Source organism: Lacerta agilis, chromosome 7, assembly GCF_009819535.1.
Source record: "Lacerta agilis isolate rLacAgi1 chromosome 7, rLacAgi1.pri, whole genome shotgun sequence".
Classification (NCBI taxonomy): Eukaryota; Metazoa; Chordata; class Lepidosauria; order Squamata; family Lacertidae; genus Lacerta; species Lacerta agilis.
Genome location: NC_046318.1, coordinates 10,226,894 through 10,250,807, shown reverse-complemented (window position 1 = coordinate 10,250,807; position 23,914 = coordinate 10,226,894). Strand labels below are relative to the sequence as shown.

Genomic DNA, 23,914 nt, shown 5'->3' with positions numbered 1-23,914 from the left:
GTGGGCAATAGGTATAAAAAGGTTGGCTACCCCTGGTGTAGATCATTCTCCTTATGAAGAAAGAGTACTGTATTGTAAAACTTTCTGGTGTGATTGTGTGTATCAGCTTCTGAGGTTCGCCTTCTAAGCTTACTCTTCTTTTAGTGTCTCACAGACAGAGCCAATCATCTCAGGTGGACAGCTAGGTGCCTACATCCTGCTTCTTTCCTCTGGAATCAAGAGGGGAGGGGAGGCAAAGGGATATTCTCTTTAAATCAGCTACTCTACTTTCCCTCAACCTAGTCATCGAAGAACATGAGAAGGGCCCTCTTGCAATTCAGTGAATCACAGGGGGAAACAATCACAGGGATGGGAACCTGTCATTTTCCAGATGTTGTTGGACTTCAACCTCTTCATCCTTCCTGGCTGTTGACTATGCTGGCTGGAGCTGATGGGATATGGGAGTCTATTATCATCTGGAGAGCCATAGGTTTGCTTTACCTGCTCTATTCCTTTGTTTTCCTTTAATTCTGAAGTTTTTTTTAAAAATATGAAATTGTAATTGTAAGCTGCCCTAAGCCTTGGGAATGCATGGGATAGAACAGGGATGTCCAACTGGTCGTGTGAACCTGATTGATTGCCAAAAAAAAGCTCAACAACTTTGGTCCATCCAGTGGGTAGACCAGTTTATTTATAGTGGGAGTACCGGTAGATCGCTGTCTCTTGAAAGTTGGATGTGCCTGGGATAGAAGCATAAACAAAATTGGAATTCACCTGTTCTGTTGCAGGTATCCCCATCCAACCTTGACCTATCTTGAGGCCTCCAAGATTGCTTTTCATAGAAACTACAGTTGCTGTGTGATCTGGGTGCAGGTGGTGTTGTGGTCTAAACCACTGAGCCTCTTGGGCTTGCTGATCGGAAGGTCGGCGGTTTGAACCTGCGTAGCTCCTGTTGCTCTGTCTCAGCTTCTGCCAGCATAGTAGTTCAGAAGCACACCAGTGTAAATAGATGAAAAGGTTCCGCTGCAGCGGGAAAGTAAATGGCGTTTTCATGCACTCTGGCTTCTGTCACGGTCCTCCATGCACCAGTAGCGGTTTAGTCATGCTGGCCACATGACGCGGAAAGCTGTCTGTGGACAAATGCCAGCTCCCTTGGCCTGAAAAGCAAGATGAGTGCCGCACCCCATAGTCACATGGCTCTGTGCAATAAGACTCCAGGATCAGTTTGCAGGAACCAATCAATGGCATGAAACTAGGCATGGGGGTCTGTAAGCAGATGCCAGGACCTAGCAAAACAATTGGACTCCGTTCCAGACATCCAGTGGATAGCCTGAAAGCTAATCAGATAAATTCACATTACTAGTGGATTGGAACTAACATGGTTCACTCATCTGTATTAATTCGACATTTGGCCTGTGCTGACTGTTGTACTCAAAGGTAACTGCCAGTGGTTTCAGTGGGACTGAATTTAAGATCGCAACCCCAAAAGCTTTATTAGCACTATGAAGCCACTCACTTTTATTCTTAAGAATAATATTGGATGTTTTCATAGTTTTTTTCTGATCTACTAAATAAATAATGGCGAAATGGCTTTTTTTTGTAGAGGTAAAAAATCTCCATGCTAAATAAAATGAACACCACCAAGTGCACTATTAAGAGACCATCTGCTGAAAATGAACCAACATATGGCGATTTGCATTTCAATTTTTTTCTAGCATTGTAGCTTACTTCAAAATAAGAAAAAAAATAGAAACCTGCTTAAAATTATGATGAGGGAATTAGTAGTATATTAGCTGAATTTTCATAGCAAATCTGCCCTGTAGTGTATTGGGTTTGATATTATACAGCTTAGTTAGTGAAATGTGTATTTTAGTTAAAGGAGCAATGAGCAGGATAAAGTTTCTTTATTTTATGTCATAATCTGTTTATAGAGGTTGTCAACATGTAAACAAGAAGGATAAAATGGGTTGGAGCCAGATTGACGCTGGATCCACACCTACCAGGGAGTAAGTCCCATTGAAGAGAAGCAGAATTTGTTCGGTATTGTAGCCCTGATTCATAAAAAGCAGCCCTTTGATCACCAATTTGCTGGCAAGAATGTAAGAGGCCAATTAAGTAGGCTCCACTGTGGCAGTGATAAGCAAAGGGTGAAACAGTGCCACAATGTACAGTGCACACAGGTGGAAATTATTCCATGGGAAATTAAACAGAGATAAACAGCACACTTCTTATGTTAAAATATTGCATTTTGTCTTCTCCAGTTTCATGAAGGATACAGATCCAGACTGTTAGCTGCATGTAGGTGGCGTTGAAACCAATAGGGCAAGTTAGTCATGACCTCATCCTATTTATTCCAATATGAACAAAGTACAACTAACTAAAACCCAACTCTAAACAGGCTTATTTAGGAGTATGACATTTTCTTCTTTGCTCCTTCAGCTAAAATTCAGGTTCATTGTCTGGACCTCTCCTGCCTTGATTATTGTTGTTGTTCAGTCGTGTTCAACTCTTCGTGACCCCATGGACCAGAGCACGCCAAGCATGCCTATCTTTCACTGCCTCCCCCAGTTTGGCCTTGATTATAGCAACCTTCTTTTGTCTTCCCTTTGTTGCCTCACCTTAATATAAGAACAGGGAGCCAGTGGCCCTCCAGATGCTGTTGAATGCCAACTCCCATCAGCTCCATCCAGCATAGCCAGTGGTCAGGGATGATGGGAGCTGTAGTCCAGCAATATCTTGAGAGCCACCATCCCTGCTTTAGTCCCATGAGGTTGATGGGATGCAATAGGTTGATGAAGCTGGGCATTTGCTGGGGCCAGACACAGGCAAAGGACCCATCCTGCCGCAAGAGATCATTTTCTGCTTTGTGCATATGACATAAAGAAATGACTCTATGTCAGTCAGACCTTCCTGGCATCCTGTACAAAGCAAGCCCTTGACCCCGCTTCAGTTGTTGGAGTGTCATAAAAGACTCTTAGGAGATGGGCTGAATAATGCCTCACATTGTATGAAGCACCCAGGACAATGGAGGGTCCATCTCTGCCCCCACCCCAAGCCCTCTCAAAGGGCAGGAAAGCATTTCCTTACTTTGTTTCTAAAAAAACCAGACGTACTGTTTCGGTGTTTAGTGGTGGGACTGGATGATGCCACTATATATTTTCTGCCTTTCACTTTTTGGATCCAAAAGTTGAATTGAGTCCATAACCATAGCTTCTGCTGGAAGCTGTAACAAATGTATTTCTGAATTCCCTTAACTTGATCATGAAAAGCATTGGTGTGTCATGTGTCTGTGAATGCAGAATATATATATATTTAATTCTGAGTATTACTGTCTGTTCCACTATCTTCATTCTGCATGATTTAGATGTTTGTGCTCTTCAGACAGCACCGGCAAGCAGGAAATGTAGCTTGCAAGATGACCTTTTCTTGTATTCCGGTATCACAAAGACCTTTTTTGTGCATAATTAAAAAGCCTTGTTAGCACTGTTGCATACCTTTTATTTATGGCACTTGAGAAAGGCGCCACAGGAATCTCAGACTTATATGGGAATGCCCTCCTACGCTCTCTCCTTTTTTCTCCCTAGATCATTAAGGACCAAAAGCTTCTGGTAATAGTTGGGGGAATGCTGCTGATAGATCTTTGCATCTTGATTTGCTGGCAAGTAGTTGATCCCTTGAGGAGGACAGTGGAAAATTACAACATGGAGGTATGTCATCACAACTTCTACCATTTTCACATTTGCTGTTGGGGGTTGCAATGCAAGACAATGAATGAAAATATATTGAAAGAGGTCAGGCATGGGTTTTTCGGGTGGATTGGAAAGGGGAAAAAAACAATAATTCATGACAGAAGAAAATTGCATCTGCGCTCTAAATACAGTCCTGCTTCTCTGCCATGCTTAAGAGGTTTTAGATGCAGTAATGTTGTAAACACAGGGGAGTTCTCTGCTAAGAGTCTATAAGAGACGGTGTTGCAATAAATAATAGATTTTCAGACTCCATTAGGAGAATTCATGGGGAACTAATGCAAGCTAGACATAAAATGAAGACTTAAAATAAAGTCATCTGCTTAAAAAAAATCCCTATATGAAGAACTAAGCTTCCATTGCTATTGTGGATCCTTGGGTATTGTAATTATTTTACTTGGCCTAGTTCACTTATGTCCTCTAATGTCATCTGCTGCAAAAGGTCACCCTGGAAATACAAAGGTCAAGGATGACAGGCCTGGTAGCATGCTACTTGATTCGTCAGACTTTCCAGTTATATGTGATATATTCTCTGGAAGAAAAGTCTTCAGAAAGTAGAAGGTCTTGAAGGCAGGAGAAATGGAAACCTTCTTTAGCGAAAGGGGTTCTCTGTGTGCAGTTGTATCAATATGTTGAAAAAATTAATCTAAATTGGTTTTTTTCTGTTATAGTGTTTGCTTACAAGTGAGCAAAAATAGTTTTTGCATCAACATAAGTGCCACCTTTTCTAACTTCTCTGCTTCCTATCTTCTACTATGTCACAATTCTTATCCCATGGTAGCGAAAGTAGCAGAGTTCTGGTGCTTTGGGTTTAAGGGCAAGTCCTACCTTGGAGTGGCAGCATTTACTAAGGTTTGAAATGTAACTGTGTAGGTTTGGAGTGTCTCTGGTAGTTGTGGGAGATTGTGACTGTTTTGATGCATGTAAGAGGCCACTCGTTTCTTAGGAGCAGTTCCCTGTTTATGAAATGCCTTCCCTGGTGAGGCCTCTCTCTCTAGCTCTTGCTCGTGCTCTCGCTCTCATTATTAACATTCAGAAGGAATTTTAAAACATTCTGGTTCACCCAAGCATTTTATGGCTGAAATATACAGGTGACCTTTAAATTAGTAGCTGTGATGATATGAAACTATTTTCAGATGTTTTTAATTTGTATTGTTTTATTGCTTGCCACCCTGGTCTTGTTTGGAAGGAAAGGTGGGATAGACACTCTCAGGGAACCGTCAGAGACCAGCGAGGCAGTGCAGGGGCTGTCAAAGGACACAGAGCCCCAGTGCTGCGATGCAGAAACGAAAGGCAGGAGGGAAGCCTGGAGGAGAGAGGCTGGGGGATATTCCAGAGCCCAGACACTCACCCAGCCAGGCTAGCAAGGAGGGAGCAACGACGTTTCCGTCTCCACAATTACGTAGAGGGGTGAAACGCAAGGAGGAGATTGGGGGTACCGAAGTTCTTTTGCTGGGGGCGCTCCAGGAAAGTGCCACTTCCGGGATCTGAAAGTGACTAAGACGGTCATGGACTTTTGAGCTCTGCAATGTATATAGTTGTACAATAAATCCTGTAAATAAGAGGAGTCTGAGTCAGGACTCTTTACTCATGAGAAGCCACTACAGAAACCTCGCAGACACTTTGTAAATAAATGAACATTATCTGAGAATCTGCAGCAGAGGTAACCAACATAGTGCTGTCTCTGGCACTCTGGTCATGCTGGTCGGAGCTGGAGAGCTGGAATCCCAACAAAATTTGCAGGGCACCATGTTGCCTATCCCTGATCTATGCAGTGTTCTCTGAATGACAACTTATATTGTTGATTTAGAATCTGAGTGAGAGATGAGCAAGAGGCAACTCCAAATAATTTTCTAGGATTGAGGAAGTAGCCAGACACTTGTTTTGAAATGTACTTGCTTAATTGTACTTCATACTGTTGACAACAATCGTGCTGCTATATGTCTAAACTAGAGATAGTTAACTTCTGTGTTCTTGTGGATCACTCTGCCAAAGATGGGCAGGTACAATAGATAGTACAATAAAGTTGACATCTGCTAGCAGTAAGGATGGCAAATTCATGGCAGTTGTGCACTCAGCCAGGGCTTTTTTTCATCTGGAACTCGCCAGAATCAGTTCTGGCACCTCTCAGGTGGGTGCCGTTGCCATTCTGAGAGAATGAGGGAGTTGTTCATGATGGGTTCGGGCACCTCTTTTTCTAGAAAAATAGCAGTGCTGACCCAGACATGGTTGGGAGACTACATACGAAATCTGAAGAAAGGTTTAACATTAAAATTTGAGCTATCATTGTATTCTACAACTTGATTCCCCCCCCCCCTTTCCCTTATGAATGAATGTGTTGAAGTGATTTGTGCAAGACCACTTACTGTATTACGGGCAGAATGGTACTGTGGGCCTTCTGTTCTCACTGGAGAGATAGTCTTTAAGGGAACTTCTTTGCATCCATACATGCAGTCAATATAAGTTTCTGTATAATAGTGCAATGATTTCAACCTCCTACACCAGTCACTTCAAAATCTGGTACCTTAATATCCTATCTTAAAGTAGGCCTTACCTCACCTGAATATTGAATCTCCTTGGACTGGCAGAACTCCTTTAAACCATCTGACTTTATAGCCGGATGAGGTAGCCGCCTCCTCCTCCTCCTCCTCCTCCTCCTTTTGAAGTATTTTTATTAAAGATTTCTTGATTTACAAGAAATCTCCCGTATTTTTTACATGTATCATTTTTACAAATCAGTTTCATTTGTTGAGACATTGGGAAGAAAAGGGGGGGGGAGGTGGACAGGGGTGGGGTGGGATTGGGTGCATATCTGTCTCACAGCCAGCCTCGCAAGCTGTAAGTTCAATTCATGGCATGCCCCTGTCCAAACAGGCTCCTGCCACATACACATACAGTATATGCTAATGCCTGTCTTTGCCTCATTAGACTTCTTTTGTTCATGGCAGCTGTTTCTGCTGCTTGCGTAGGATCCTTCATCCATCCATGCATCTTGCATTCTGCTGGGCTGTAGAACTTGTGGCACATCAAGCCCATACAGTACCTCACCACCAATGAATAGTGGTCTGCTGTGGGTTCGAAAGCCCTCTTGTTTTGCAATCCCAGGCAGGCAGCTAACGCAGCAGCTTTAGCAAACATCCAGTATGATGAAGGGTCCCAAGTCGTGTACATAGTTCTCCCCCATAGGTAGGGGGAAACATCATTTATTTAGTTGTTATCTTTTTATTAAAATCATTTATATTCTTCCTTTTCGCGTGACAAAATTACCTAAGCCAGTTTACAAGGTAAAAATAAATGAACTTCAAGTCAGCTGAACCCAATAAAATCGGAGTCGGAACAAAGCAGGAGATTATTTTACCACCACTGTCCTGTACGTCTTCATAAAACTGTCAGTGTTTGCATATTAATTTCACTAGATTACAGGATAAAACATTAATCATTAGCAACTCAAGATAAATTAAAAACACAAAACGATTCAAATAATGGGCAATTAATCTGCTCAAGCCAATGGCTGTAATACTCCCCTGAAGAATTCCTAGTGAGAATTATCACCTGTGTTAACAGTAGGAGGGTCGTCTTTCCATGTGTGTTTTAAGTGAATTTAGTTAACTTTTGTTCTGGAATTATTTTTATTTTTTAGTAACAGTTCCTGGCCATTTCCTTCTCTTGTCATTTAAGGCAGGAAAAAACAGAATGACAGGAACTACATCTGTTGCTGCCCCATAGTCGCCAGCTGCTTCTGTTGATTTTGACTCAGTTACAAAACTGGGTTGTGAATGATTTACTAATCTTCCCCAGTCACCAGAGGGAAAGGACCTTCTCCTCCAATGTCTCTGTGCTATTGGTTTCCAGTTTAATCCCCCTCTTTCATTGCAAAACATTGTGACGTGAACTTGGGACATAAATAAAAAGGATTAGAGGGATGTGGAAGTCTGCAGCGTCACTTAAAACATACTGATAATGCTGATAATCACATATCATTAGCTAGCCCAAATAGATATTTGCTGTTATATGAGGATTCTGCACACTCAGGACTGTGTAAAGTTTGACATCCAGCTCCACAGTTCTGTGATTCTGTGTTATGACAAGTGAGGAGAGAAAATGACGGGTACTCCCAAAAGTAATGTGCCCCCCACCACCACCACTTTAAGACAACAGCAGCATCCCCTGCTACTGACCCTGATATAAATATGGTAGTACTGTGTTTGTGGAATTTTCTACCCAGAGTCACCCATTTGGCACTGACTTGTGTTGTTTCTTTTAGTGGTTTTTAATTCTCTTTGGCATATTGGATTTTATTGTTTGCTGTAATTTGTTTGCTGACTTGAAGGTTTTATGGCATAAAGGGGGGGGGGGGGTAGTATATAAATCTCCTAAAAATAAATGAATACATAAATAACAAATGCCTCCCCAAGAAACTGAAAATTTTGTCATGGGAGCACCAGTGAAGACACTATCTTTTGTGCAGACTCTTGTCCATGCCACTTCTTGAAGTGAGAAAAAAGTGTTTAAAATCCTTGCCATATGTGCACACACCCACACCCACCCACACACCCACACACCCACACACCGTGTTCATCCACTCCCAATGTATTCTGCAGGTAAGCATTGCACAGACTGGGAGTTGTGTAGGCAAGTAAGGAGATTTAAAATGCACATAGCATTGAGCTGTGGGGTTTACCCAGTTTTAACTACTTGGTGATATCACTGAGAGTAAGTGAAGTAGCGGGCAGCGAATATTTGCCTGTTCATTTGATATAAGTGAATAGGCAAATATTTTTGCATCTGTCTTAAAAATAAAAGAGGTAGTTTTCAGTGCTAATGAAAGTGAACACAATTTTTTTAAAAACAGTTTCTTCACAGCTATATTTAGTGTTAAAACATTGGGGAATATTATTTACCATTAATGTAGTTTTTAGATCCATTTATAGGTCCTACTGCTTTCTGCCAACAGAAAATGCATTTAAAATTCCAGAATTACTCTTTTCTTTAATCTCTCCTGCACTTATTACCTGCCTCCCAGCTGCTGTTTTATCCACCCGTTTCCAGTGTTTCTCTTTTCACCTTGCTTTGCTTTGACAGCACACATATTTGTGTATCTGTTTGTGTTCCTGCAACTGTCTTCTGCACAAGATGTCTCTCTTGGAAAATAAGAGCATATGCTATTAGCATACCTTGGTTTCTTTCAACCCTTCCTTAGTATAAATAAATAAGCTCTGCCTGGATAGCTTGTCTGTAGGAGTTAGCAAGCTGGTCCGCAGATAATGATCTCAAGACTTTGGATGCAGCAACCTTCTTCTAAAGTTGAGCAGGTCTGAGTCTGGTCAGTGCCTGGTTGGAAGAACAACTGTTAATGCTATTCCTTGTCTTCAGTTCCACAGTGGATGATAGATGGGATATGAACAAATAATAGCAGTACTCATTATAAATGAAACAAAATAGGAAATTCTTTCCAGTAGCACCTTAGAGACCAACTGAGTTTGTTCTTGGTATGAGCTACTGGAAAGAATTTCCTATTTTGTTTCGACTATGGCAGACCAACACGGCTACCCACCTGTCATTATAAATGATCACTCTGCATCCTACAGCCAGATGTACAAAATTATGGACAAAGGCATGCAACTAGATCCAGGGCTGTGTAGTCCAACGCTATTATGAGGAAAGGCTCATTTGGTGCGTCTTAGAAAAAAATTGTGAGTAGGATGGCTGTAAAAGAGTCTTGACAAGTTCATGGATGATAAGAATATGAATAGCAATTAGCCATGATCAGCGGTGCTGCTAGGTAAATTTAGCTCCTGGACTTAATGTTCTTATGGGAGGCTCCATTTCGATGGTCATGTGTATTACTTCCATTGTGAAGCACACAATTAACCTTTCCCCACAGCTCCAATTCATGCTTTGCAACTGCTTCTCGTTTCTTATTAAAAGTAAGAAGAAAGGATGTTGCGGTGACCAGAATTGTCCCCAGCATGCCCATGCCAGGCTAGATGTTGACAGTGGGCTTGTTTGTCGTTGACTACATTCTCTGCTGATCTCTAGGTAGACTTTAGGGAATCTCTTTGGCTCTGAAGCTCTGAACCTTGGCCCCAAAGTCGAACTGTAGCTGTGCTATTGGCAGTGTTTCTCAAAATCATCCTTTAAGGGTCACTAATTTTTCCAAGGGTACATACGATTACTAGACCGTGTGCATTAATCAAAATAAAGACACAGACCTTCTCTGGCTTACAAGCAGCCTCAGCGTGCAACGGAAAGGAAGGGAAATGGAGAGAAAAGGTAGAGGAGTCTAACACTGTGAAGAAATGAGGCACACAATTCCAATTCAGGCCAGATCAGATGCTCTCTTAGATATTTGCTGAGGAAGCGGGTACACTTGTACGCATGAGTGTGCTACCCATATGTGAAGGTACAATATCATTTAAAACATCTTCTTTTTTCACAATTTGTATGTTGTTGTTTTAAATGGTTCAAGGGGACTTGGTGGAAACATTGGAGAAGAAGATATTGTAATTAATAGTGAAAGGTTGATGTTCTAAGTTATTCCCCTCTCAGTCCTTTGAAGTATTCCTGGTTTAGCTACACAGATTTTAAGGTCAGGAGGAGCCATTGAAATAATCTGTTCTGATGTGTTGCATAACATTCACAAATTTAATTTCCTTTAGTTATTACTGTATCAAGCCCATTTAATCATACTCTCTAAATACATCTTTTTAAAGGCCAGTTATTCGGGATGGTCTGGGCTGCTTGGCAAGCTGCATACATTCACACAACTTGAGAGATCTGAAGTATACTGGGATCTATTAGGTGGCGGGGTGGGGTGGGGTGGGGGGGAATCTTTTAACAGTTCAGCTCCTTAAAATAAGTTTCCAATGGATTCAGTTTGACAATTTCCTCATGCTTCCTAAAGCATGCTTAGAATTTTGGCCTGAAAACTAAAATAGATGAGAGGAAGTCTCATGTGATAGCTCTGTTGATGAGTTGTACCGTTTCAGACTGTAGTGGGGGCGGGGAACAAATGTTTGAATGCTCCCTATATAAAATAATTCCTTCTCGTATAAAATTAGCCTGTCAGGGAGAAGGTTCTAGGTCATTGCACACTGCTACTTTGCAGTTGCAGAAGATAAATCATCAGACATTTGTGTTTCTATATTTGCTAATTTAAGTGTCCCGGATGCTTTTTCACTGCTGATGCTGATACTTTAAAATATTCCTTCTTATTTTCTGTAAACTATCCCATTTCTCCTTCAGTTGGTTTTCGCCTTTCAATTTCAAACGCAGCTTGGTTGTGAACCTCTGCTCCTTTTCATACGTGGAACCCACCCATTTTCACAGCTGAGCAGATATTGAAAGATATTTGTAAAACAAGCCCCTATTCATAATTGCTATAAAATGGTGACTTTTTGTGCTGCCTAGCAAATAACATACTGATCTGTCAGTGATTCTACATACCTTATGGCTATATATCCCCTCCCAATCGATGTAGCAACATTGGAAGATTAGTCTCTTTGAAGCACGAAGCCAATGAATTAATGTGACCATATGATCAAAAGCATTGCCAGATTTCACTTGCAATAATGCATTTTTAGGGATCTAAATGAGACATGAAATAATTACCCTGTGTAAGAGGCACACATTGTTTTAGAAAATGGCCATTTATAATTTTAGATACTCCCAAGGATATTTTTTATTAATGGCTACACGAGACCTCATTTATGAATTATAGATAGCTGTTTTAGGAATGGTTCATTCTGCTTCTCAATTTGTATTGCTCATCCCCACCAGAGTCCCAATTAGCTGTTCTTCAGGGGGAGCAAACATTGCCGTCATCCACTTTCGCCCTTGGCTGTTCTGCTCCAATTTATGCCTCTCATACCAAGTTAATCAATGTACAGCTGGATGCAGCCATCTGAACTTTGCAAGTCTCTTCCAGGACTTGATGAAGCTTTCTTATTATGGGTTCATCTAGCCCATGGGTTCACCTAGTCCAGCACTGTCTACTCTTAACTGGCAACGGTTCACCAAAGTCCTAGGCAAAATATTTCTCAAGCCTGCTGAGATCTATTTTTAATTGGAGGTGTCAATGTTTAAACAACGTGCTTTCTGCATGCAAAGCATTCATTTCACTGTAGAGCTATGAGCCTCCTCATCAGTCTTACCTCATCAGCCTGATAACGCCAGATAAGAGGTTGGATGTATTCAGCAATGTACGCTGCCTCCACCCGAGGTGTGACTGGCTGGTATGAAGCACAGGGCATTCCTGTGGTACCACCCAGAATATAGAACAATTTGCTATAGGGAATTCAGCCAGCTCCCTCTTTAGGTGCTAAATGAAAACTACTTCTTGATTTAGACATGCTCCATCAAATCTGAGTAAATGTGTACACACACTTCACCAAACCTACAACTTCATTGGCACAAAACAACTGGCCTGGAACTCTGCAATGCCTAGGACTGGAACTTCCTAATGGAAGCCTGTGCCATTAGGAGTCCATATTACAGGAGAAGCCTAAGGTATACAGATACAACAGGCTCCCCTCTTCAGACCTTCCTCTGAGTCTGAACATATAGGTGGAGGGGGCTGATGGGAATTTGGTGATGAGGTGAGAAATGGTGTCTCCTACTCAACAGAATTATTCTGAGCACACAAATAGGACTTTTCTCTGGCTCCTTGTCCTTTAGCTTATCTACTGTATATGATCTCTTCCCTGCCCCCTCCAGTTACTCCTAAAGCTATGTAAAGAAGGTGCCAGGTGAGCCTCCCTGGGGAGAGCTTTCCACAAATCTCTTAGCTAAAATGACTACTTGCCCTTCATAGAAGTTGGGCAGTAGATGTTCCAACAGCTTTGTTTCCTGAGTAGTTGGAATGTCCATAAATAGCTTTCTATACCGTCACAGCAGTTTAGCCAATTAGTATCAAAGGTTTTCCCATTGCAACACATAGTTTACGTTGCTATGTTCAGATACAGATGATTTTATAGTTTCCCAGCCTTGCTTTGGCAAATCCTTTCTTGCATGTTTGAGTTCAATATATGTAGGTCAAAATTTAAATAAAAAAAATGTATAATCTAAACATATATATGTAATTTAAATTCCAATTGCCACACAATTCTATCAACTAACAGCTTGAATTAGCCACACACAATTTTTTTTTTTTATCAAAGGAGTGTACATTATGAAAGTGTGTAATTGACCAAGATAGTGTCTAAGGGGGATCTGCTTGTTACTCAGTTTGCTTTTTGAATGCAATTGCATCCATCCGTTTCTACTGTCTATCTAAAATACATCATTTTATTTTATTTTAATCATGCCCGTCTTTAGAAGCCAAACATGTCTGTGTGGTAGAACTCATTTGCAAACCCAGCCATTCTGAAACTCAGGAGGCAGGCAGCCAGAAGTTGAAAGTGAGAGCTGTCCATTTCAGCATCTTCTGCCTGCTGGCTACTGGCACTATTCCATGATGGGCGAAATTAAAGGTTTCATCTTGTCCCCTCAAAAAGCCCTTGCAAAACCCACTGTTGCTTAAATAGAAGCTGACTTGGGACCAGCTGGAAGAGATGTTGTGTTCTATGAAATAATCACTGTCATTTTTTATATATAAAAAAATCATTTTCCACATCAGTTTCTAGGGAAACAGATGACATTGTGATAACTGGAAGGCAGCAGTAGAAGCTGACTCAGCTGGTGGCCAGTTTTGTTTCAGTTTCCATGGGAACAGATTTGAAATAGGCATAAATAAACTCACAAAACGCAGACAGTTCTATGACGGGTGGACAGGCATCGTTTCCCAGTCACTTACCTGGGTTTCCTCCCCCTCAGCAGGCATTGCACTAATGAAATTGGCTTAATATCATCTTTCTAGCATGGGATATGCTTTCCAAGAATGGCCAGCTCCGGGTCATTTTAGAGGAAGGTGTGTGTAAAACAGCTGCAGTCCTGTTCCATTAAAATCAACGGCAGCTTTGTTGTTCACGTTAACAGTTGGAGGATTGCACTCGCAGCAATTGTGAATAAATCTGTCCTCTGAGAACAATATTGGCTGAGCCCTCGTACCTGGGAATTGGCTTGTGCATTGACCAAGGTTCTGTTTTAAGGCATAGCTTGCAGCACTGATTTCCTCAGTGTACTTATAGGTGGTAATTTAGCAAAGTCGTGTAATCTTTTGCAAATCCTGAATTGTATTTAAAGCTTGTACATGCATACACTACAATATGCAAAACCTTGCCAGATATGAGTTAATGATACTGCATAAAACTGTTCATCCCTTCCTGTTGGAGATGGCGACAAGGAAGGCTGCTTGCCCTTGAGCTCCATGTTCTGTTTTAATTTTTTTTATTTTGAATAGTTTCATAGTCAGTTGGCTCAGCTGTTAATGTTAACTGCAACATATAGGTATCTGTTTTACTTTTTTTTTTTAAAAAAAGTGGGTTTAAAAGCCATATTTTTATTGGAGGACAGATGCTTGGAGAGCACATGTTTTGACTCAGCTGATAAGTAAGCTCATCTCCACCAAAGGGAAGCGCAGATCTGCAGTGCTTCAGATAAGTCATCCAGAACTCCATTCCCAAATTTATTCCAGAAATCTATGCTGGACTATTGTGAATCAGCAGTTGGAGCAAGGGAGGTGGAGGTAACTGCAAAGCATTTGCAGCAAGATGCAATTAATTTACATTATATGGATAGTCCTGGTTCCTTACATGAAAAGGGTGTAATAAATGGGTTTGGAGATACCTTATAACAAGTAAGAGGTTTTACTACAAAGTCCTCTAATGAAAGCTTAGCTAACTGGTCAATTGACCCATACTTGTTAGGAGCTGATACATATGCTCCCAGGCAACATCAGCTTCTTCCATACAACGAAAATTCAACAATGCTAATAACAATTCTGGCATAATAGACCTGGCCACAACAGAGACTGAAACTCTCTTACTGTGGGAACTTCTATGTGACTAGTGTCTCTTGACACAAACAAACAAACAAACAAACCCCAGAGGGAATCTTTAGCAGAATGGACACATTGGGAAATTAAGTTTCTGGTTTGAATGCCATGCAGTGGTACCACAGGTTAAGAACTTAATTTGTTCTGGAGGTCCGTTCTTAACCTGAAACTGTTCTTAACCTGAAGCACCACTTTAGCTGATGGGACCTCCCGCTGACACTGAGCCGCCAGAGCACAATTTCTGTTCTTATCCTGAAGCAAAGTTCTTAACCTGAAGCGTCATTTCTGGGTTAGCGGAGTATGTAACCTGAAGCGTATGTAACCTGAGGTACCACTGTAGTTGGTACACTGGTTCGGTTAGTGAAAAAAGGAATTCTGACTGTAGCCAGATGAGTTGGAGATGGTTTGGAGGTACATCAAGACAGGGATAGGTCTGAACTCTATCAGATTCAGCAGCTATAGCATTAAGTCTTTTAAATATGTGAGTACTTTTAGGGGCTGCTTCTCTTTCTTCTGCTTCAGTTCCAAGCTTTCTTCCCCATGAGTTCCCTTCTCCTCAGGTTCCCTACCAACTGAGGCCTTTACCCAATCCTCAGCCTGCACCACAGAACCACTCCCATCCCTAAGACCTAGGTGAGGTTTGAATCCCTATCAAACTCACAACTTTCCTTTACATCACAGAAATTGGGGGGGGGGTGTCCATCTCCCCAGACCTACAATGAGCAGTTGAAATTGGGACCTTGATATAGAGGGTGGGGGCATTTGCAGGTTGACTCGGTTGAGATGACCACATTGTATAGCGGCTTCCAGTTCTGATCTATGGGGATTGTTGCTGCATTTCCTCTCACAGATGAGAACAGAAATATTCTGCCTGTGTACACCCTAGATAGTAAAGTCGTAGCATATTTAATCAGATAGGCCTCTGTAATTATTGTCTCACTTGAATTACCTCTGTAAATGAAATTATAGACAATGTTTATATAATAAAACTCAATTAGTTAATTGACCTTTGCTATGAAATGTTAATGTGCTTATTTTCACAAATTCGATCTAAAATTGGCAGCTTGTTGCTTTAATTTGAGCTGAGTTGAGCTGACAAACGTTCAGCTGGCAGTTTGGGGACTCTTGCGTCTTTAGTTGTCCCCTGCCTGCTTTTAATGGGCAAAGGCACTGGCGGTGGTAGGGAGCCATTTGGCCAGCTCAAACACAGGACCAGGGCATTCATGTATATCAACACCTTGACCAATATATTGTATGCCCTCTATATTTTGTCTCACATCAAACGTTCAGGCAACTAAACAGAGACCCGGTCTTCACATTCAAAATGTGGCATGGTCATAGCTCTGCTGCGGTTATATCACTTCAGAATGAAACAGGGGCTTTTGTCAGCATATCAGAGTACTTTGCCTGTTCTTGGATTATCTAGATTTCTGTGCAAAAGAAGGTTGTTTTTTGTTTTGTTTCTAATAATAATCATAATAATAAGTATAATTATAAGTGTGCATTTAGATATGTGGTCCCTCAACTGCAGCTTAGAATTAATAGAGTTGGAAGGGACACAGAGGGTCACATGGCCTAACCCCCTGCAGTGCAGGAATCTTGCTCATAGCCACCCCTGAGTGGGCTTGAACCGGCAACCTTGTGGTTAACAGCTGGACACACTGACACATTGTGCCACGCTTGGGATGATAAAATACCAAAAGGCAGGTAAAGGTAAAGGGACCCCTGACCATTAGGTCCAGTCGCAGCGCTCATCTCGCTTTATTGGCTGAGGGAGCCGGCATACAGCTTCTGGGTCATGTGGCCAGCATGACTAAGCCGCTTCTGGCGAACCAGAGCAGCGCACGGAAACGCTGTTTACCTTCCCACCAAAGCGGTACCTATTTATCTACTTGCACTTTGACATGCTTTCGAACTGCTAGGTTGACAAGAGCAGGGACCGAGCAACGGGAGCTCATCCCGTCGTGGGAATTCGAACTGCCGACCTTCTGATCAGCAAGCCCTAGACTCTGTGGTTTAACCCACAGCGCCACCCGTGTCCCACTCCAAAAGGCAGGTACCATGTGATTATTTCTAAGAACATACTCTACTCTTTAAGAGGCCTGGATAATATTTGTTGATGGGCAGTCATACGCATCTAATAAATGATGGTGGTGCTAACAGAACTTTCTGGTGGTGCAATATTAAGCTTCAGGCGCTCACCTGCAACTGCATCCTTTCAAACTGGGAGTGGGGTGGGGGTAGTCCCAGTCTTTCCATGCCATGGTTTAAATGGTTCCACTTGAAAGGTCTGATCTCATTTCTCCCAGGTTCCCCATGTGGAACATCACCAGCGACGCACATTACACCCCACTGCTGACCCCCCGAAAAGAATGAGTTGTTTAGATGTTTCGTTTGGATTCTCCAAAATCCATGAGGGCTTCCCCTCTCCATCCCTTCCATGCAAATGCTCCAGGGTCCATCCCTCCCTTCACTACCCACTATCCTATCTAAGGGGGAAAGATTTTTCAGGGTGGGGAGTGGGTGTGATGAAGCAGGGTAATAGGTGACAATGGCTTCTTTGAAGACACCCTTTCTTAAAACAAACTTCCCAAGCTCCTACCAGTATTTTCCACTAGAGTTGGGGTGTTGTGAGAATTCAGACAAGAAGGAACATACCCCTCCTGACTGTTTGCTAGCAGAATCAGGTAAGCAGTTGTTGGGCAATCTGAACAGTGGTTTAAATACACAGTGCTTGGTCTCATGTCTTGAGGAGCGCATCCCTCACTGCTGGAGTTCTGAGGATAAGGGTGCAAGGTGCCAGCTGAGGTCAAGTAGTGATGGCTGAGTCGTTCAGCCTCCCACTGGTCCAGGAATGTAGAAACAGCTATAGTAGTCTATAGGGCATTGCACTCATTACATTCTGCAGCTCCGTATATTCTGTTGATATTATGACACTGGTTGAGGTGTGGTGAACTACCAACACAGTCACCAACACAGTTCACCTCAAGCCAAACCCACTCTGCTGTTTGCTACTCCATCCCCAATGGACAAGTTGTACACTGGAGGTTGGATAGGGTACCAGGCAGTGTGGCTCCTTCACAGTTAGGAGATTCCAGCAGTAATTTCAGAAGGGTGGTTGCTTATGAGAGCAATCCTGCACGACTCCTTGCATTATCTTTAGCCTTCATTCATGCTGTTCACTAGAGCTTTTCAAAGTAGTTTGTGTAGAATGGGGGGGGGGAATCTAGAGATTGAAAATCTAGGGACTGAAAATGGGGGGGGGGGGAGAGAGAGAGAGAAGATTTTCTGCCTGTAGAGTCCTGAACACTAATTTCTCAGTATAAACTTATTTTTTAAAAAAAGCTAAAAGGGGTTGTGTGTGGTGGATGGGTTTCAAACAGAAGGAAGGAGGTCAATATTCCCATCCTTGAAGATGCTCTTTGCAGTGGTGAGAAAAACTTACAAACATATGGACATTTTTTAATTTCCCCCTATGACGCAAGTAGCAACTCAGGAATATGGCATGGCATGTAATAGTAAATATCCCAGGATCACAGTCCCAGTCTGAATGGGGCCCTCATGGCTTCTGTTGAGTTTTTAAAACTACAGGTTATTCTGTCAATGTCTCTTCTAGTTTGGGTCTTTAGGACCGGAATGAAATATTTCAAAGGAGTAAGAGAGAAAAAAAACCCTTTTTATTTGTAAGATCACAGCTTCGGAACAATAAACAAGCACATAAATGATACATAAATCTTGCTTTATGAACTGCTCTGTACTATTCACAATAGTACAAACTAATTGTGAATTAGTAATTATTAATAGTGATGCCTGTCACTATTTCTCACTGAAAGATTACCTTCTGATTGGTATGTCAGATGCAAATGGCTAACACTCAGGAAAGAGAAATGCCACAGCTATCATTGCATCTCCCTTCAAATGGTTCATTTGCCTTAGGCTTGTGGGTTTCATAGTAATGAAGATGAAGATGATTGGCTCACAGCTGACCTACTTGAAGATACGAAAGAGCAGGTGGCTGGCTTCTGACTGACACTGGGAACAAAAGCTGTACAAAGAGGCAGAGGAATAGCCAATTTCAGTAAATAATCATTCACACATGGTACCTTTAAAGCCGAAATGTGTTTGGGGGGGATGTGTGTGTTTTGGGGGGGTTTTTGTTTGTTTTCTTACACTATTAGTTCTTCTTTCTGCTTTCTGTAAACAGTTTTTGGTTTCTGCTTAAGCAAATCTTATACTAAACTTTGCCATCAGTACACCATAGAACTCTTAAAGCTTTGTTTCAAACGTACTGAATGGATTCTACTAAATATTTGCAAGAGCTATTTGCGATTGAAATACATTTAACCTCTGTATAGAGAAGGGCACCTTTGTCAAATTCAGATTTCTTGCCCCCATATTTTTTTTCATCTACCATGAAACCAATAGGAAATGTACAGTAGAACAGGGCATACCTCTAATTTTTTATGCTTTATATACTGATTTGGTGGGTTGCCTTAAGTGAGAGAACTAAAACATTATCCTCAGATTTCTACCAGCTCGCTCCCTGCTCCCATCTACTCACCAAAGCTCTGTACTCACCCCTGCAATCAAAGGAAGTTCCCATGAAAAACTTCCAACAAAGGCCTATCCAAACCTCCTCTTTTCTTTTATCAAACTAAAGCGTTCCCCTTGGCCAATTAGATAGAACATGTCTGTGTTTGATAGGTAGAATCACCCCCGCCCCCCAGCTTCCACTGTGCCACCTGCCCACTAAGTTTCAGGATATTAGATGGCGTTTCCCCTCAACAATTCCTGAAGTGCCAAAACTCCCATTCATCTACAGGGCAAATTAGGATGGAGGGTGCTCTGGAAATAACAGGGAGGGAAAACAAGTTCTCAGCAACTATACATCTTTGAACTAGTGCCGTATACACTAGATGTCTCCTCACATCTTCTTGTGGGCACCCATAGGACAGCTGACAATTAAGATGGGAATTCTTTGGTTCTTGTTTCCCAGTGCTGCCCATAACAGAGGTTGTCATGCAGCATATGGCATTCTTCTCCAAGGCAGATTCTAATTTGCTTCCCTAGAGAGCTTCCTCGGAGTCCACCTCCCAGACGAATCAACGCATAGAGCCCCATGAGAGCTTGACAAGAATATTTCACCCAGAAATGGCTCACGTCAAGGCAACCAGGGGAGTTAGTTTTCTCACTATAGAATGCCTGCCTGTCAGAACCTTATTTCCATAAGTACTTAGCAGCTCAGAGAATATTTCTGAAAGATTACCATATGCCAGTGTTGGCAGCTCTTATGAAGTGTTAGCAAACTTGATTTTGATTCTGCTGCAAAAGTTCTGATGGAAGCCTGTTTAACCTTCATGCAACCGTAGAGAGGCAAAAATGAAATCAAAGTCCCACCCACTCTGCTATGCTGCGTGCAGATGACATGATTATATACTGGAGTCTGATCAAATTTCAGAGGCCTCTATCATGCAGTAGTAATCTAATGTCTATAGCTTGGCTGTCATTTCACAGCCACCAGATCTGTAGCCAAACTAGGTTGTTGCAGAAACTGAAGGAGGTTGACTAGCTTATGTGAAAACAAAAGGGCATTTCTCTAGTAGACATTTGCGAACTCTAGATCTGCCTGCTTCTCCCCCACAATTTGCAAATACAAATTAGAGTTTATCTATACATGCAGCTAAATAGTTTCCTGAATAGTTTCAGACTGGGGGAGATTCTGTATACAATATTCTCCGCATATAGAGCCCTTTCCTTGTCATCCTATATTTTCATGGATAGAAAGATGTTGATGTTTGTGGAGGTATTCAGACATGCATTTTGCACACGCGCGCGCGCGCACGCGCACACACACACACCACAGTCTGAAGTGGTGGTGTATCAGAAGGGTTGTGCTAAGTGATTTCTCTTGCCTTTACAGTGAGTTGAAGTTTCATGTTCTCATGCATGGGTCCACTGACATACAATTACACACAGTATAGGCCCACAGCTGTGCCTTGGAAGTGCACAAGCAAGAAGGTTGACTTGGTTATTGTAGCTTTTAAACTAATAATTCCCATTACACACCAGGGGCTTTTCCTTAATTATGGATATTTTAATGAAGGCAATTTGTCAAATAGATAAGGATGGATTTCAGTGAGACGCTTTCAATATTGTAGGTTTGCTGTGCATAATTAGTATGAAAACATGTAAGACAATTAAAAAAAAAACCTATCATGTCCCAATTATGCAGTTTTATCTATGGGAATGAGGAACAGCACAGAGGTGGGAGAACCTGTGATCTCTGGATATTGGACTCCTAACCAGCCCTGTGGGTTTGTTGTTGTCGTTTGGGAGCAACAGCCATTAATGTGGAAATGTGGTTTGTTGTTGGCTTATATATATTGGCATGTTTCAAGTACAGCTTGTCATTATGTCAGAATCCAGGATCCTGTGTAAACCTTGATTTGTTTTGGTCCCTCACTCCAGTCACTCACCAAACTGCAGAGGCAAAAGGGAAGAGCAGCCGGACAATGAAACTGCAGCTCCAAGCTAGATGGCCCTTTCCCTGAAGTAATTCTCTCCCCATATTCTTCCTGGAACAGAATCCTTTGCCCATTCAGGGCCGCTCAAAGGGATCGTGCGCCCTGGCGCGACGATCCCTCGGCGCCCCTGGTGGGCCGCCTCTCCGCCCACCTCCCTCCCGCGCTGGGCCGCCCCTCGGGAGGGGGGGTGGGCGAGCGGGGATGGGGGCGTGGCGCTGCAAGCCGGCCACCCTCCGGCGCCCCAGCTGGAGCGCTGGGAAGGGCGCGCAAAGCCCGCGCTGCTCTCCAGCGCCACGTCCATCATCCCCCGAGGGGCGGCCAGCGCGGGAGGGAGGCGGGCGAGCGGGGGATGATGGGGCGTGGCGCTGGAGCGCGCGGAGCTTTGCGCGCCCTTCCCAGCACTCCAGCTGGGGCTCCGGAGGGTGGCCGGCTTGCAGCGCCACGCCCCTCATCCCCCACTCGCCCACCTCCCTCCCGCGCTGGCCGCCCCTCGGGGGATGATGGAAGTGGCGCTGGAGCAGCGCGGGGCTTTGCGCGCCCTTCCCAGCGCTCCAGCTGGGGCTCGGAGGGGTGGCTGGCTTGCAGTGCCAGGCCCCTCAGGGCGGGGGCAGGTTGGGGAGGGGGCGCCGGTATGCCGGTGGGCTCGCGGGGGCGCCCCTGGGGGTGCCTGGCGCCCTGGTTGCACCGCGCCACCTGCCCCTATGAGGGAGACGGCTCTGTGCCCATTCCACTGCTCTATGGCAAACCAAGCAGAAGATAATAGTTTAAAGAAATAAGAAGATTAAAAGGCAGCTCTTTAATTACCTCATAAATGCTCATTAGTTGCTGGTGTATTTCTGGGCCCAGTTCAGTGTGATCAAGTTGATGTCCAAAATGTCTGGAAAACTACCTCCCTTACTGTTGAGACTGGCAGACAGGCCATCTTGATAGGTCTACCCACGTTCAGAGGTTCATGTGGTGATGGCTTGGGAAAGGATATTGCCTGTGCATTGTGGCATTCCCTCCCCATAGAGGTGTGTCTGGCACCTTCATTTATTGGTTCTGCTGTATGCTGAAGATGGTCTCTTTACCCTAGTCTTTGGCACCTGAGATATGTGTTTACAGGATGCACCCTATACAGGATGTGACTGTAATTTGCTTTAGCCATTCTTAATATTGAATTTTATATTGTTGTAACCTGCCCTGCTGGTGAAAGGCAGGTAAGAAATTGAATCATTATCATCAGTAGAAACATTTCCTTTGTCTGGGAGGGTCAGTATTCCATGCAGATTTCTATTTTTCAGTCTCACATAACTGTAGAAACAGAACCTTAAAAAGGAAAGTTGCAAAAGTGGAACAAATCCAGATTAGCCTTATTGATCCATCCCTATACTTGACTCAATCAATGGGACTTCCTTTAGTTGGGTCATGCACTGTGTGCCTTGAAAGATTTCCCAATATCCAGAATATTGAAGAATTTTTGTTTTGCTAGGTGCAACAGAATTACTTCATTCATAGAAGACATCTGGATTCCCTGCAAACACTGAGTAGCAGCTGCACAACACTGAGCTAAAATGTTTGGATTCAACACAATAACCGAGCAATGACTATGCATTGTTTGAACTAAAAATTTTCATTTGGGAGTGGTTGCTCATGAGAAATCAGCAAACGCAGAGCTTCTAAAACTAAGTTCTTTATTGTGCAAATATTTACAGTGGAGCAAAAGTTCAAACGTCCATCTCATCCCTCTGCAGAGTCCAGGAATGAACCCTTCCTGTTCTTTGTCCAGCAAAAGAGGCGCGGGATTCTGAACCCCCGCCTCCCCCTTCCACATCTTTCCTGTCTGCGACCTCGGAGTGTGGGAAACTGTCCCTGTTCCCAGCTCTCCCTTTGGTGCTCAGTCTCTGCGATCTGCTCACAGCCCCTGCACTGACTTCCTGCTTCCAACTCCCCCTCCCCACTGGAGGAATGGTCGCTTCCTCCTGAGGAGGGGGATGACAAGCTGGTGAACAACGGAGGAGGTTCCCTGTACTGCAAACGATCCCGGGATGCTGCCTGCCATGGGTATGGGGGTTTCCTGACACCTATTTATTTACTTACTTACTTACTTGCTTGCTTGCTTGCTTACTTAATTAACTATGATAAGATGGTTTTGCAGAAAGGCTGTTATAAATTCAGTTATAAATTCCATGTTCAATTGAAAATAGGCTAGACACTCGTATTCTTGGCTTCATGGGACATTTGACAATATTTGAATAGTAGTTAAATAATAGCTGGCCAGTTTGTCTTAATTTGACTTGTGGCAGTTCTTTGAGGTTTAGTAGCATATGTTTGTGCTTAAGATTTTTTTTTATCACAGGATAAAAACAAATGCATACAGTCTGAATTCAAATGAGGAAAATATATGGTTAGGGTAAAACCAAATAAGAAGATCAAATATACACATATATACAAACAGCTGCATACTTAGCGGGTATAAGCAACTGGAAAAGTTGATCATACATGTTTAGCATTAAATTCCACTACACTGCTGCATGGTCTTCTGGTTCTGTGAAAATATGGAATAGCTATAAACACAGCTCTTCGTACCAGCTCTCTAAAGTAATTGATGAAGCATCTTTCCATTTGCGCGCCCAGACATCCCTCTGCCCTACGGACTGCCTTGAAATCAGTGAAGAATGAGACATGACAACTAGTATTCGGGTCAAATCAGACTGCAGATGTAAGAACTTTGGCATAGGCATTGGGTAGAA

At 42.8% G+C, this 23,914-nt stretch overlaps 1 protein-coding gene across 3 annotated transcripts in view; it reads left to right on the top strand.

Moving 5' to 3' along the window:
* The window catches only part of GABBR2 (gamma-aminobutyric acid type B receptor subunit 2), a 261,082-nt gene that overhangs the window by 181,728 nt on the left and 55,440 nt on the right, over positions 1 to 23,914 (top strand). For all 3 annotated transcript variants that reach the window (XR_004427003.1, XM_033154359.1, XM_033154360.1), the window contains exon 13: positions 3,564 to 3,686. Coding sequence is in view for 2 of the 3 variants with exons in the window: in XM_033154359.1 (XP_033010250.1) it covers positions 3,564 to 3,686 (123 nt within the window). In the remaining variant the exon portion in view is untranslated. The remainder of the gene's footprint in view (positions 1 to 3,563; positions 3,687 to 23,914) is intronic.